Source organism: Nelumbo lutea, chromosome 2 (assembly GCF_056320005.1).
Source record: "Nelumbo lutea isolate HS-2025 chromosome 2, American lotus-T2T, whole genome shotgun sequence".
Taxonomy (NCBI): Eukaryota; Viridiplantae; Streptophyta; class Magnoliopsida; order Proteales; family Nelumbonaceae; genus Nelumbo; species Nelumbo lutea.
Window position 1 is genome coordinate 19,964,425 of NC_142685.1, and position 15,229 is coordinate 19,979,653.

At 39.0% G+C, this 15,229-nt stretch overlaps 1 protein-coding gene across 13 annotated transcripts in view; it reads right to left on the reverse strand.

Moving 5' to 3' along the window:
- The window catches only part of LOC148869016 (ABC transporter G family member 28-like), a 125,975-nt gene extending 111,826 nt beyond the window's left edge, over positions 1–14,149 (reverse strand). For 12 of the 13 annotated variants that reach the window (XR_016106652.1, XR_016106653.1, XR_016106648.1 and 9 more), the window contains exons 1-4: positions 13,523–14,149; positions 13,029–13,335; positions 12,848–12,924; positions 12,164–12,439 (exon numbers count right to left, since the gene is read on the reverse strand). Coding sequence is in view for 7 of the 13 variants with exons in the window: in XM_088967780.1 (XP_088823906.1) it covers positions 12,164–12,439; positions 12,848–12,924; positions 13,029–13,255 (580 nt within the window). In the remaining 6 variants the exon portion in view is untranslated. Of the gene's footprint in view, positions 1–12,163; positions 12,440–12,847; positions 12,925–13,028 lie in introns of all 13 variants that reach the window. The other variant, XM_088967775.1, reaches the window with a different exon arrangement.
- Between the last annotated feature and the right edge of the window lie 1,080 nt (positions 14,150–15,229).

The following is a 15,229-nucleotide window of genomic DNA, read 5'->3' on the forward strand; positions in this document are numbered from 1 at the left end:
TCAAACTCCACTGTTCTTTCTTCAACATCCAGTAATGCTCTTCTCTTGTCAAAAGGGAAGATCATCACCCCTGCATCTACTTGAAGTTCCTTTTTCAGAACAGTCAAGATTATCTCCCAATCTGTAACCTCTCTTCCTACTTCCAAAACCAATCTTCTCTCCCACCCTTCTTTGTTTCCTTTCATGACCAACTTTTAAATTTTGTTGACGCTACCTATAACTACTTCATTTTCTACAGCTTCTTTTTCGAATGTTCTTTAAATCTTCTCCTTTGGTTAACTTATTAGCTTTCATTGAAAGAAAATCTTGAAGTTTCTTAGCAAACAACCTCCAACCCGAACCCTGTTTTACTTCTGGAATACAGACCAATTGCTTTCAATTGTTACCAAGATTCTAAGTCACAGCCACGAACCAACCCTTCTGATTAGATTTCAATACCACCTGATAATGTCTCCTTTGAAGTTCCAATGAACTCAATCAACCATTTCTCTTCGCTAAAAATAGTGCACCACCGATGAACCCTTTCAACCATTGTGTAGCTTCTTCTATTAATAAAATAGTTGCTCTTTCTTCTCTTAGTTTCAAGACTAAAAGATTTCCGCTTCTTCCTTCTTCTAAAAGCAGTTTCTTTGCTTTAATTGTGCACTCTAATCCCCACTTTCCTTCTGCGGAAAAAGACCCTTCTTTCTCCACCTCCTTAGAAACTCTCCCTTCCCCGCTCTTCTTTGCTTCTATAACACAATACTCCAGTATCTCCCATTAGGCAAAAGCATGTGAAGAATCACCCATCATATTGCATATTCTCAACACTCCTCAAGTTGAGCATAGATATCTATCATGCCCAGTTTGCTTAGGTCACTATCGAACTCCAACTTGTAAACTCCTCTAATAAAGTAAGTAATCAGCAAATTGATCCTCACATCATACAAATGATAGGCAAATTTATCTACTATCAATTTTCTCTTGGATGAAATGACTATTCACTTCAATATGTTTTGTACGATCATGCTAAATAGGATCAATGTTTATAGCGGTATGATTGTCACAATAAAGTCTTATAGGATTTTCTGTTGAAATTACCATTTCCATTAACAAGATCTTCAACCATAGCAACTCTGAAACCCCAATATCCATTGCCCTATATTTTGCCTTTGCACTAGATCGAGCAACAACAGATTACTTCTTGCTCCTCCAAGATATCACATTGCCCCCAACTAAGGCACAATAGCCAAAAGTAGATCTTCTGTCATCCATTGACCCTACCCAATATGCATATGTTTAGGCCTCAATCTTCAAATGCCCATGATTAGAGTATAACATTCCTTTGCCAAGTTATCCCTTCAGGTAAGTGAGAATCCTATTGACAGTTTGCATGTGAAAGGTTCTGGGCTCGCATATACTAACTAACTGCACTGATTGTATAAGATATATCCGATCTTGTCAAACATATATAAAGAAGATGACTAACCAATATTTGATAGGCTTCTCTATCTAGAAGAACATCTCCATCTATGGCATTCAACTTGTGGCTAAAGTCAATTGGGGTTCCAACTGGTTTCCACCCCAATTTTCCAACATCCTGGAGCAAGTCAAGAACATATTTTCTTTGAAAACTGAAAATACCCTTCTTTGATCTTGTTACTTCAATTCCCAAATGGCATTTAAGATCACCAAGGTCCTTGATTTCAAACTCAGAGGCAATAAAACATTTCAACTAAGAGATTCCAAAGATGTCATCTCCAGTCAAAACAATATCATATACACAAATTATCAGCATAGTCACCCGATATTCATGCCTTCTTATGAACAAAGTATGATCAGCCTGAGATCGAAAACCCAACTATCAAGATTACTCTTTTGAATCTATCAAATCAAGCTCCAAGAGATTGTTTGAATCCACACAGGGACTTCTTTGAGCAACAAGCCTTTCCCTCACTATTAGGAAGGCTCATTCTTGGTGGCAGGTCCATATAAACTTTCTCCTGTAGGTCTCCATTAAGAAAGGAAATTTTCACATCCATCTTATATAAAGGCCAAGAGAAGTGTGCCACAAGAAACAAAATCACACGGATAAAACTCATTTTAGTCACTGGAGCAAACGTTTCCTGATAATCAATGCCATAAGTCTAAGTATACCTTTTGGCTACCAAATGTTCCTTGTATCTTTCAATAGAGCCATCGGCCTTGTGTTTGACAATACACACCCACTTACATCCAAATGTAGATTTATCCTTGGGAAGAAAAATAAGTCCCCAAGTCCGGTTCTTTATGAGGGCATCCATCTCCAGGTTCATAGCTTCTTTTCAATGAGGTGATTGCACTGCCCTTGTACCACTATGAGGAATAGAAACAAAAGAGATAGCTAAGATATAGGCACAATAAGAGGGTGAGAGATTTTCATAGGAAATGTTGGTTCGGCTGTCTTAGTTTGTATGTTTACCTTTTGTTGGGTCTTAAGTCATTAGTTAGTGGGCCTTGTTACTGGGCCTAATCTTACTTAATGTTTATTTCGACTAGGTGTCCCATCACTAATCAGGGGCAGTCTTGTCCATTCATGTAACATTATGTAATGCCTTTATATATAATAGATTAGGGCTGGCCGAAGAGATTACTGTCGCCCATTTCATTTCTGTTCCTCTTCTTCTTCCTCTTCTTCTCTCATTCGACAACACTATTTCAGCAAACATGGTATCAGAGCACTGATCTTACGACTGGTTACAGCAGCCGCATCTTCTTCTACTCGCAGGTAACTCTCCCGTTCTTCTTGTTGGTTGCTGCAAAGAAACCCTAGGGTTGGTCTTAGAACACAGTTACACCTACATCTAGGGTTTCCCTTGGTTGTAGGGCCCAAGGGGAGTTAGACCCAGAGGCTGATGCCCTAATAGACACAGTATAGCAGACTGTAGCCATTCGGCTAAGATAGATCTGTGTAGAACAGATCTAGGCGGAAGGACTGATTTCAGCAGTCCTAGAACTGTTCGTGGGTGAAGTTATAACCTGCGGCAGCAGTGTTTAGCACACAGTAGAAGCCAACACAGCAAGTTGAGTGTAGTACTCGGTGACAGCAGTAATTTGGGAACAGTGTGCAGTGTTTCAGCTCTGTGTCTGGTTCTCGGGACTGAGTGTACAGTGCAGCAAGTTCCGTAAGTGTGAAACAGTTCTCCTTACATTGAAGTTACAGTCTTGACACTTACAAGTAAGTGAAGATGTCTTCGATATCCGGGGAAATGTCCTCTAGAGATGTTAGGGCTTATGGGAGGTCTCCTAATTTGGAGAATCCAAATCTGCATAGCCTACAGATCACAAGTGTGTTGTTGGATGAGTACAACTTCAGGGAATGGTCTGTCTCAGCCATGCTTTTCATCACACCCCGTGAACTCACTGGTTACCTAGACGGGCAGAAGAAGGAACCAGAAGTGGGAAGTGCTGAATATGGAACTTGGCGCAAAGAGAATGCTACAGTTATGTCCTGGCTACTTGCCTCAATGACTCCAAGAGTAGCCAGGACTGTTCAACATTTTTCCACGGCTGCCAAGATATGGGAAAAGGTTTCTAAAACCTATGGGCAGAAAAAGAATAATGTCAGAGTTTACAGATTGAATCAAGATATTGCTGCCTTGAGGCAAGGAGATATGAGTGTTGCAATATATTTTGCTACACTAGAAGGACTATGGGAAGAGTTAGATCACCACCTTATCATTGACTGGGAGAGTGCTGGAGACAAAGAGAAGCATGACAAACAAATTGAAGAGGGTAGAGCATTTAAGTTTCTTGCTGGCCTAGATCCTATATATGAGAGCATAAGATCCCAAATTCTAGGAAGGGATGAAATGTCAGACTTACATCATGTCTACTACCTTGTGAGGAATGAAAAGGTGAGAAGAAAAGAGATGCAGGTTGATACTCAAACAAAACTAGTTGAACAGCATGTGGAGCATTCGGCCCTAATCTCTACAAATCAAATGGGAAACAGGTACTCTGACAAGAGACATCTGAAGTGCACCCATTGTGGAGGGGAAAGGCATGTGAAAGAGACATGTTGGGTTCTCCATCCGCATCTGAAGCCAGCTGCATTGAGGAAAGATAAGAAGCATCAGAAGGGTCAATCTACAAGTGTGAATTTGGCTATGGGTCAAAGCGATGATGGTTCAAAACACACATCTACAGTTACTTCCTCTTCCATGGGACAGATTTCTAATTCCCCTTGAACCGAGTCCTTGGGTTTTACTGCCGATGAGGTAGAGGTACTTAGCCGGGCCCTAGCCCGTCTATGGACCAATTCTCTTCCATCCTCCTCCCTTTCCAGATCAGGTATTGTCTATGCCTTTAGTGCCACTAGTTCTATTGATCTTGCCTCTTGGATTATTGATTCTAGTGCAACTGACCACATGACACACATGACTTCTCTATTTTCTTCCTATCATTTAATGTCTGGCCAAGATAAAATGAGGGTTGTTGATGGTTCTCTCTCTACCATCTCTGGGAAGGGAGTGGTTGACCTAAGCAAGGACCTCTCACTAAAACCTGTCTTGCATGTTCCCAATCTTTCTTCAAATCTCTTATCTGTTTCCAAGCTTACCAAAATTTTGAATTGTAGCATAACCTTTTTTCCTACTCACTGTGTCTTTCAGGACAGTTTGACTAAGAGAACAATTGGGAGCGGTCATGAGTGTGGAGGTCTCTACTACCTTAATGCAGACATCAGTTCGGCCTTGCAAACATCTGCTACGTGTAGTTAGTCCAATGTAGAGTCAATAGCTAGGTTACATCTATGGCATGCTAGGCTAGGTCATTTACCTTTTTCATCATTGGAAGTGTTGTTTCCAGAACTATTCAAAAGTGTTTCAAGTCAAGAGTTAGTTTGTGAAGTCTGTCAACTATCAAAGCAATGTAGAACTATTTATTCAACTTCAAGTAATGAAATTCGAGCTTCTTTTGATTTAGGCCACTCTGATGTTTGGAGTCCTTCTCCCATTATTTCTGTTGATGGCTTTCGATATTTTATCAATTTTATTGATCACTATTCTCGATGCACATGGATATACATATTAAAAGCTTGAGAGGAAGTGTCGCGGGTAACCATGACATTTTGCAAAATGATTGAAACACAATTTGGTACGAAGGTCAAACAATTCAGGTCAGATAATGTTGTAGAATATTTTGAAAGGTCCTTGAATTTGTTTATGGAGGATGTTGGAATGATTCATCAGTCATCTTGTGCTAGTACCCCCCAACAGAATGGGGTTGCTGAGCGCAAGAACAGACACCTATTGGAGACTGCTCGAGCCTTACTATTTCAGCACAAAGTTCCTAAAAGCTATTGGTCTCAAGCAATCCTTACTGCATCATATCTGATAAATCGAATGCCATCCAAGGTATTGGGGATGAAAACTCCTTTCTCTGTTCTTTGCCCCCATCTTCCTGACTTTTCTCTTCCACCGAGAGTCTTTGGTTGTGTATGCTTTATACATGTCAAGGATCCGAAGAAGACCAAATTGGATCCTAGGGCTACAAAGGGAATCTTTTTGGGGTACTCCCCTACTCAAAAGGGATACAAGTGTTATGATCCAGTCAACAAGAAAAAATATGTCACAAAGGATGTGGTATTCTTTGAGACTCAATCCTATTTTCACTCTTCCCAAAATCCTCTTCAGGGGGAGACTAGTGGGATGGAAGAGGATTCTTCTGTTTCCCCATTCTTGGTACCTCTCTCGACCCCAGGTCTTCCATCTTCTCCTCCTGATCCACCTAGTTGTGGTATCCCGGGTGAATCTAGTGAGGCTCCCATTGTACCAGCTACTACTAGTGATGTTGCAAATATTACTAAAGACTCCGGCAAGCTGCAAAGAGATATCAGAATCACCTACAACAGAAGGAAGAAAGGTCATCTAACTCATGACAGCGACCAATTGGACTCGGATCAACCTGTCTCAGAAACTCAAGGTAATCCTATCAGTTCCTCTGACTTAGATCTTCCTATTGCCCTTCGTAAGTCTACTCGTTCTTGTACTATCAAATACCCCATTGCTGATTTTATGTCTTACTCACAGTTGTCTCCTCGTTATTGTTCTTTTGTGTCTGCTCTATCTTCTGTGCATGTTCCTACCAGGTATACTGAGGCAGTATCTGACCCAAAATAGAAAGAGGCTATGGATGAAGAAATGAAAGCCTTAATGAAAGCAAGGACTTGGGAATTAGTGGATCTACCAGAAGGGAAAGGCACTATTGGATGCAAGTGGGTGTTCACTGTGAAGCACAGGGAGGATGGGTCCATTGAAAGGTACAAGGCTAGACTGGTAGCAAAAGGGTTTACTCAAAAAGAATGGATTGACTACAAAGAAACTTTTGCTCCGGTGGCAAAACTCAACATAATCTGAGTTATATTATCTTTAGTTGCAAATTTCTCATGGGAGCTACATCAGTTGGACGTGAAGAATGCTTTCTTGAATGGCGACCTACATGAAGAGGTGTTCATGGATCCTCCACCAGGTTATGTCTTTGGCAATAAGGTATGTAGACTGAGAAAGGCCCTTTACGGCCTTAAGCAGTCCCCTCGAGCTTGGTTTGAGAAGCTATGTGAAGTCATGAAGAAAGGGGGTTACACTCAAAGTGGAGCAGATCATACCTTATTCATAAGGAAGAGAAATGGCAAACTTACAGCACTTATTGTCTATGTGGATGATATGGCAATTACAGGGAATGATCAGGAAGAGATTAAAAGACTAAAGGAGTTTTTGGTTGCTGAATTCGAGATCAAAGATCTGGGCCAACTGAGATACTTTATTGGGATTGAAGTTGCAAGATCCAAAGAGGGCATCTATATATGTCAGTGGAAATACATCCTTGACCTTCTCCAAGAGACAGGCATGATGGGGTGTAGGCCAGCCAATACCCCAATAGAACAGAATCATGGTCTACAGGTGTCAGTAGGAGATGACTACCCTGATAAGGAAAGATACCAAAAGCTAGTGGGGAAATTGATTTACCTGTCCCTTACTCGTCTTGGCATTGCTTATGTTGTACATGTTGTCAGTCAATTCATGCACACTCCTAAGATCCCTCACATGAAAGTTGTGGAAATGATCCTCAGATATTTGAAGTCTTGCCCGAGGAAAGGGATTCTGTTCAGGAAAAATAGTAAAATTGAAATTGAAGGATATACTGATGCAGATTGGGCTGGCTCTGTTGGGGACAGGAAGTCTACCTCTGGGTATTGTACCTTTGTTGGAGGAAATTTAGTTACATGGAGGAGTAAAAAACAGAATGTGGTTGCAAGATCTAGTGCAGAGGCTGAGTACCGAGCTATGGCTCATGGTGTTGCTGAACTCTTATGGCTGAAGATCCTGCTTGGTGAACTTGGAATAAAGATTGAGTGCCCTCTCAGGTTGTACTGTGACAATAAGGCAGCCATCAACATTGCAAATAACCCAGTGCAACATGATAGAACAAAACATATTGAGATAGACCGTCACTTTGTTAGAGAAAGAATTGTCTCAGGAGAACTCTGCATTCCTTATACTCCCTCCGAGATACAAATTGCAGATGTTATGACTAAAGGGCTAGCTACAGTGAAATTCATGGACTTACTTGGCAAGCTAAACATGATTGACATCCATGCTTAGCTTGAGGGGGAGTGTTGGTTCGGCTGTCTTAGTATGTATGTTTACCTTTTGTTGGGTCTTAAGTCATTAGTTAGTGGGCCTTGTTACTGGGCCTAATCTTACTTAATGTTTATTTCGACTAGGTGTCCCATCACTAATCAGGGGCAGTCTTGTCCATTCATGTAACATTATGTAATGCCTTTGTATATAATAGATTAGGGCTGGCCAAAGAGATTACTGCCACCCATTTCATTTCTGTTCCTCTTCTTCTTCCTCTTCTTCTTCCTCTTCTTCTCTCATTTGACATCACTGTTTCAGCAAACAGGAAACATAATTGGTGACAGGATAGTTGGTGCACTTTCTCTTTCCCTTGCAGATGGCAATCGAAAGATCAAGGTCAAGATCAGTAATAGGAGCATCAGTAGGTTCAAGAGGATTAGGATCAAGGTTACTTGAGTTAGGTGTTCAGATTGTGATGGACGTTCAGCATTAGGAGGCAACTTCTTTTTCCACCTAATGAAAAATTGTTGCCAAGAATGAGGATGATACACATGAGGGGAAGGAAGAGGTGAAGGAATGGTAGTAGAAGACGAGTCCGGAACAGGAAGACAAAAGGGAGTCCGATCTTCACTGACATTCTCCCCCTAAGGAGAAAGGACGAGATGACTAGAAAAAGGTGGAGAACCCAATGAATGTAACATCCTTAGAAACATATCTCCTTCAAGATTGAGGATCAAAGCAGTGATACCCTTTCTAGACAAGAGAATAACCAAGGAAAATACATCTGATAGACTTAGGATCCAATTTGTGTCTAGAGGGACTCATATCACAAACAAAGTAGAGGCAACTAAAGACCCTAAAAGGGAGACTAAAAGGTAGTTCATCAAGAAAAAGGAGTTGATCAGGAGATTGAAGTTTGAGGCTCCTTGATGGAAGTCCGTTATTGAGGTAAACGGTCGACTCAACAATATCTCCCTAAAAATAAGTGGGAACATGAGTCTAAAACAATAATCCTCTAGCAACTTCAACAACATGTCTATTCTTTCTCTCAGCAACCCTATTCTGTTGTGGATTACAAGTGCATGAACTTTGGTGGATGATTCCCTTTTCTTCAAGAAATACTTGCATTTGGTTTTCAAATTTGCATTATCAAATCTTAATATTTTAATTCTCTTCTCAAATTGTGTTTCCACCATATTCATGAAATTCTAGACAATTTTAGGAACCTCGTCCGGACTTTACATCAAGTAGAGCCAGGTGTATCGAGAATAGTCATCAATGAAAAGAATGAAGTACTTTTAACCTCCTATACATGGAATAGTATATGGGCCCAGATAGGGCTGTTCACGGGTTGGGCTGGGTCGGTTTATTGGCGTTTTCCAACCGACCCGACCTGGTCAATTTACCTAGAAATGAAACCGAAACTGACCCTGTACTAAGTAAAACCGACATGGTCAGTTTGAGTCGGTTTGGGTCAGTTTGGATCGGTTTTGTGAATGATTCTCTTGGTGTGAACGGTAAAGGATTCAAGTCTAAGAAGCGATGGCTGGATGACTGGAAACTAAAAATGATTTGATGGATTAAAGCTGAAATTTTATATATAATATGTATATTTTTACAAATATATATATGAAATATATATTAAAACTGAAATATATATATATATATATATATATAAGTCAATTCGGGTCGGTTTGGTTTCGACCGAAATCGACTGGTGCTAAAGAAAAACCAGTCAACTCAAGTTGGATCGGACCGGGTTGGTCGGTTTGGGTCTTGTTATGAACAACCCTAGGCCCAGACATCAATGTGGATCAAATGAAAGGAAATATTACTTCTTCAATTACTTGCAAAGTATGTGGTTCTACATTGTTTTGACAAATGATAAACTTCACAATCAGGACTCAAGTTTAATACTGGCTCAACCAACTTTGGAAACAAAAGTTTAACAGAACCAAAAGATACATGACCAAGATGACAATGCCATAGTTGCAAAGGACTCAAATTTTGACTTGTAGTGGACACAGTCTGACACAACATTATTTATTCCAAAGCTTTATCAAAAAGGTAGACTCCCTTAACTTCAAGTCCACTTCCAATCATCCTCCCTGTGCTCAGGTCCTAAAAATTACAATGGGTAGGAAAGAAAGTTATAGGGCAGTTATGAGACTTAGTAAGAGAACTAACAAATAATAGATTTTTATGCAACTAGGGAACATGAAGGACAGATTTTAAGGAAAGGTTGTGGACAAGCTTAACTTCACATAGACCAGAGATAGGAGCCTGGGATCCATTATCAACTATAACTTTACCTTTCCCAATGGTCAATGTGTAGGAAGAAAAAAAAATATACCAGTCATGTGGGCACTGGCCCCAGAGTTAACAATTCATGGGTTATTAATGGAGAGGCAAGAATGTGCAATACCGGACTTAGCATATGCATCAAAAGGATTACTAAAACTAGAGGATGGCCCATTCTTCTCCAAGTGCAACAAGAGGCCTCTTAGTTTATCCATTAGATCAGAAGTCATAGGAACAGGTGGCTGAACATCATTACCAACTACAACCAAGTGTGCATTGCCCTTCTTTCTTGTCTTAAGCTTTTCAGGCTTCAAGTGAGGATGAAGCTTCTAACATGTGTCCTTAGTATGTCTAGGCTTCTTGAAATATTCACAAATTACATCATCAGACCTCTCAATGATTATAGACTTATTATTGCTTTGCTTGGGCTTAGAGAACATGAAAGCAAAATGTTCAACCATGGGAGATGTCATCATGGCTGATCTCCTACTCTCATCACCTTGCACTAGGGAATAGGCAGCAACAAGAGAAACAATGTCTACACTCAGGATAATGTTGTTGAGTAAAGTCAAACTTAGAGTTTAACCCTACCAAGAAATCAAAAACCATGTTCTTCTCATCATATTTCCTATACTGCTCCTCATCTTTTGGATCTTTCCACTCTAAGGTCTCCAAATTAAATATCTTCCCACAAGGACTGTAAGGAGGAGAAATACATAGCTACAATCCTCTCCCCCTGACGCAAACTATAGGCTTCCCTACGGAGCTGATAAATCCGAGCAGTGTTTTTGGCCTGAGAATAGGTAGTTGTGACCCTATCCCAAATATCCTTAGCAGTGGATAAAAACATATAATTACAGGCTATATATGGCTGCATGGAGCAAACTAGCCACGATGTTGCCATCAAGTTGTCTTGCTCCCATTTAGCAAACTTTGGGTCTTCTAATTTAGGATTGATTTACTTTTTGGTGATAAAACCCAGCTTACCTCTTCCTCCAATTGCGAGCTTAGCAAACTGGATCATTCGAGGAAGTTGGTTCCATCAAGTTTCACAATGATTATCATGCCACTAAAGGTATCCACATTTCTTGGAAGCATTCCGTGAACCAAGTGAACATCCTTAGAATTTTCCATTCCTTAACTAGGAATAATTTTAAGAGTGACAAAGAGTTCTGATGCACCACCAGTACAAAACAAGGCCAAAGGAAGAGCCAACACACGGTTAAGAAGAAACAACGACCCCAAGAATAGTTTGGATGGCGAAATATAGGAAGAAGAAAAAACCCCCAAAATTTTCTAGGGTTCAGAAAATTACAGGACCACTTCCCGTCTTCATAGAAATATTAAACGAGCCAAATAAAATTGGTTTGAAGGAGAAACACTCCATTAAAGGCATTGAAACAGCCTCAAACTCGAATCTAAATTATTTGTGAATTTCCTTTTGGAAAAATCATAACCAATCACAAAGGTTTCGCATGGAATTGAAACCTATACCACAAAATCCCTAAATTCAGGGCGATTTGAACCATACAAAGCTTTGGAGCTTTTCACATTGACCAGATCTTCGAGTTGTTTTGTTTTGTTAGGAGTCTTAGTTAAGAGTTTTAGAAGTTGTAGAAGTCTTGACATGGAGTCAAGTTGATAACCTCGTTTCTTTTCATTAAAGTCCAAAGATAAATAAGATTGCTTTTAGATTTTTATTAGGAGCTAGTTCCTTTTGCCCAAGTTCAATTGTAACAGAAATCCTAGTTACTGTAACTGGTTGTTTAAGTTATATTTAAATTAAGATTAATAGTTGGTTTTAGTCAAATCTTGTTTTATAAAACAGCAGTCTAATGTAAGTGGAGTAGTGTGTGTTTGTGTTTGAATTTGAGAATTGAAATTTAGTTTGTTTATTACAAACAAAGTCATTGGTGCCACTTGCTTATTCCTGGTTGATGCTAGATTCACGAGGCCAAGCACAAACAGTACTTTTTGTTCTGTATCCAAATTCTAATTGTCAATTGCTTCAGTTTCAATTCCTTCTGCTGTAGTGTAGTTAAAATCTGAACGACAACAGAAAGACAGCAAATTGTAGCCTCTACTTGGAATTTATGATATTGAATTAGAGAATAGCAACTAACTACCATGATAGCAAAATAGAAAATAGAAATATCCTGCCCAGAGGGGTGTTGGAACAAGCATTCCATGCAACTGCCAAAATGAAAATCATTCTATCATAAAGAAAAGAAAAAGAACACTAAGGGCTAAGAAATACTTACGTATCATGCATGTAAGACCATGAGGGCAAAAGAAACCCGCACAGCAAGGCTTACAGTCCAGAATTCTAGTAGGCAGATCCTTTGAATTTTTCATATCAACGGTCTGATCCTTGCCAACACTACAAGCCCATCCTGGTTCACATCCAGAAACCCATGAATCCAAATTACAGTTCTTGTTAGGTTTCAAGTAATTGGTACTTTTTGACCCACGTTCAAAGAAAGTGCTGAAATAAAACTTTATTTCTGCTGCGGTACACAATCGTTTTGTAAGATCTCCTGTTAATAAAATTGAACCTATCATCACAAAATGCAGTAATAGATATACCGAAGAAACCTACCAGCAAGGAAATGATAAAGTATAATTGCTATGTTTTTGTCAAAAAACATTCAAATTCACTGTCCTTTATCTGAACCTTTATTCTGTTCCGGCGCATCTTCCAGCCCTTGTCTTAGCTGACAGGCAATAGAAAGAGCAGGGTTGTGGCTCCAATTTCAAACTAGAAACTTCTAGAAATATATTATTAAGAACATTTTAATTTTGATGGTAGGGGCTATTATCAAGGAGGGCATTATTGTTTTGCATTGTACGTGGAAAACAGGAATTCCAATGCATTACTATTTGTACTCAGCATAGAATAACATGCAGATGGACAAATTTGAAAACAAAATGGAAACTCAGCTTACCTTTTGTTTGTTTAAAGCAGGCACCCAGAAAAGTCATGTTAGACGTAAAATTGAATGCCCCATCCCAGTCCGTGTCCCTGGATCAAATTGCAAATTTAAGCACGAATAGAACTCCAACCTCTGAAAGGAACCAAAGTTTCTATATAGAAGAGAAGAGCAAATTTAGAGGTGGATAACTCACACATCCTTTACACAAAAGTTCAAACGTTTTTTTATCTCTGCACCGAAGATATTGGTAAGATTCGAGAACCTGCTGTAGATGAGCTCCGTGAAGTATGGAGTCATGGTAGGATCGTCCATTTTGGGATCTTCAGCTTCATCATCTTGGCACCGTATGCTTCGCGCAGAAAACAAAACAAAAATGACGAAAAGGAGGATATATCGAACCCACCACCTCTCTCTGCTCATGTCAATCACCGAGAACTCCGTGTAATGCAGGACGAGATACGGGAAAGTTGTTATTAATAACAAACGCACGAAGCTGAATGCTGGAATGCAATAAGATAAGATCGATTTAGAACAATTTTAGTGGCAATTTAACCGTGGAATTTTTTATTTTTTTTGCGAGTATCCTCTACATAAAAGTGGCATTGGAGATTTGTCAATGACAATAAATTCTTGCACGTTCAGCAATATATAAAAAACTCGAAAGTTTTTCTCCAAAAGGCGATAGACCTGTTGAAGATCTAATGCATATTAACAATGAAGGTTGATGATGGCGGCAATTCGAAAGTTTTTGCAGCTGAGATGCTAGCAAATCTGGATCAAACGTTCTGCAAATCTTGGGTTAGACAACTGTTGGTTTTCGGTTTAGAACAGCATTGCTTGCGAATATAATCTACACCAGATGGCATAGGAGATTTGTGAACGACAAGAAATTCTTGCACGTTCAGCAATATATAAAATATGCTCGAAGAAATGCTTCAAAAGGCGATAGGCTTGTTAGAGATCTAATGCATGTTGACGATGAAGATTGATGATGGCAGCAATTCGAAAGTTGTTGCAGCTGAGATGCCAGGCAAATCTAGATCAAACACCCTGCATTCTTGGGTTAGAGATAACTGTTGGTTTTCGGTTGAAGAAATGGCGGGGAGGAAGAACGGGCGGAGTTGAAGGACAGAGAGAGAGATAAAGAATAATTTTTTTATTTAGTGGAGGCGTGGAGCACAACAACCAACGGCCATATCGACAACACGCTATTCTTGATTTCTTTCACTTTCTCTCTATCTCCACTTTTTTTTGTAGTTTACATCTGCGCCCCACAATGCCCCACAGGACATCCCGACCTCGTGGGGATTGTGGGTCGCCCTCTTCATCAGGTTGATTTGCTCTCCTTAGAAAATAAAAAATAGAGGTGTAACTTGGACCGGCCCGGCATGGTACGATCAATCATATCGTATATAATAATATATATAAAGAATTATTTATATAAATAATATATATTTATATAATATTATATACATTATAATTATATACTGATATATAATATATTAATAAAATAATTTTTTTTATTTAATTGTTATATATAAGCAATTGTATATATAAAATTCATATAAAACTAAATTTTTAAGTTTTTTATCAATTTTTTTAAATAAATAACTTTGATCTAAAATTTGGCCCACCGGCCAGCTCTTGATTAATCAAAACTCTTTCCATACCATATCTTTTCTATATCATATATTTTCCCTTAATTATTATTGTCACAACTTTCACGTGCAACAGCCCCACTTACCGTAATGAAAAACTTCTGGAAACGGCAAAACATTTTCTTTTATTTTTATTTTGATAAACAACGATAAAATTCATTTAACCAACCAAATAACTGTTTCAAACATGATAAAAGGGATTTTAGGACCTATAAGAGTAACAAGACAAAAGTCCCCCCGCATACTTACTACCAAAGGTGCACCAAGTTTCCACTTTCCAACATTCGATTGTTTTAGATGGGCCCAGTGTTAAATGAGTTACAAGCCAGTTTCTCATTTTCAGCCCGTTTATCTTAGGTTATGTTTTATCACTTCTATTCCGCGGGTGGCCTGTGCAAAGTGCGGGTTGTGTTATGTTGGCTTGTCCTGAGTCGTGTTGCCCTCTCCTAGGATAATTTAGAGGGTCGGCCTGTCATGATCCACGGCCCAAACCTGTGTAAACCCATGCCATATCATATCGTGTCATGGGTCAAATTGGTCCTTAGGATAAGCCGGGTCATGGACTGGGCCAATGCTATTTATTTAAAAAACTTAAAATTTTAATTTTATATGAATTTTGATATACACAATTGTTTATATATACAATAACAAAATAAATTAGTATAATAAAATTGAAAATAATTGTTTATTTTATTAATATATTATATACTATATATTATATATAAATATATAAAAC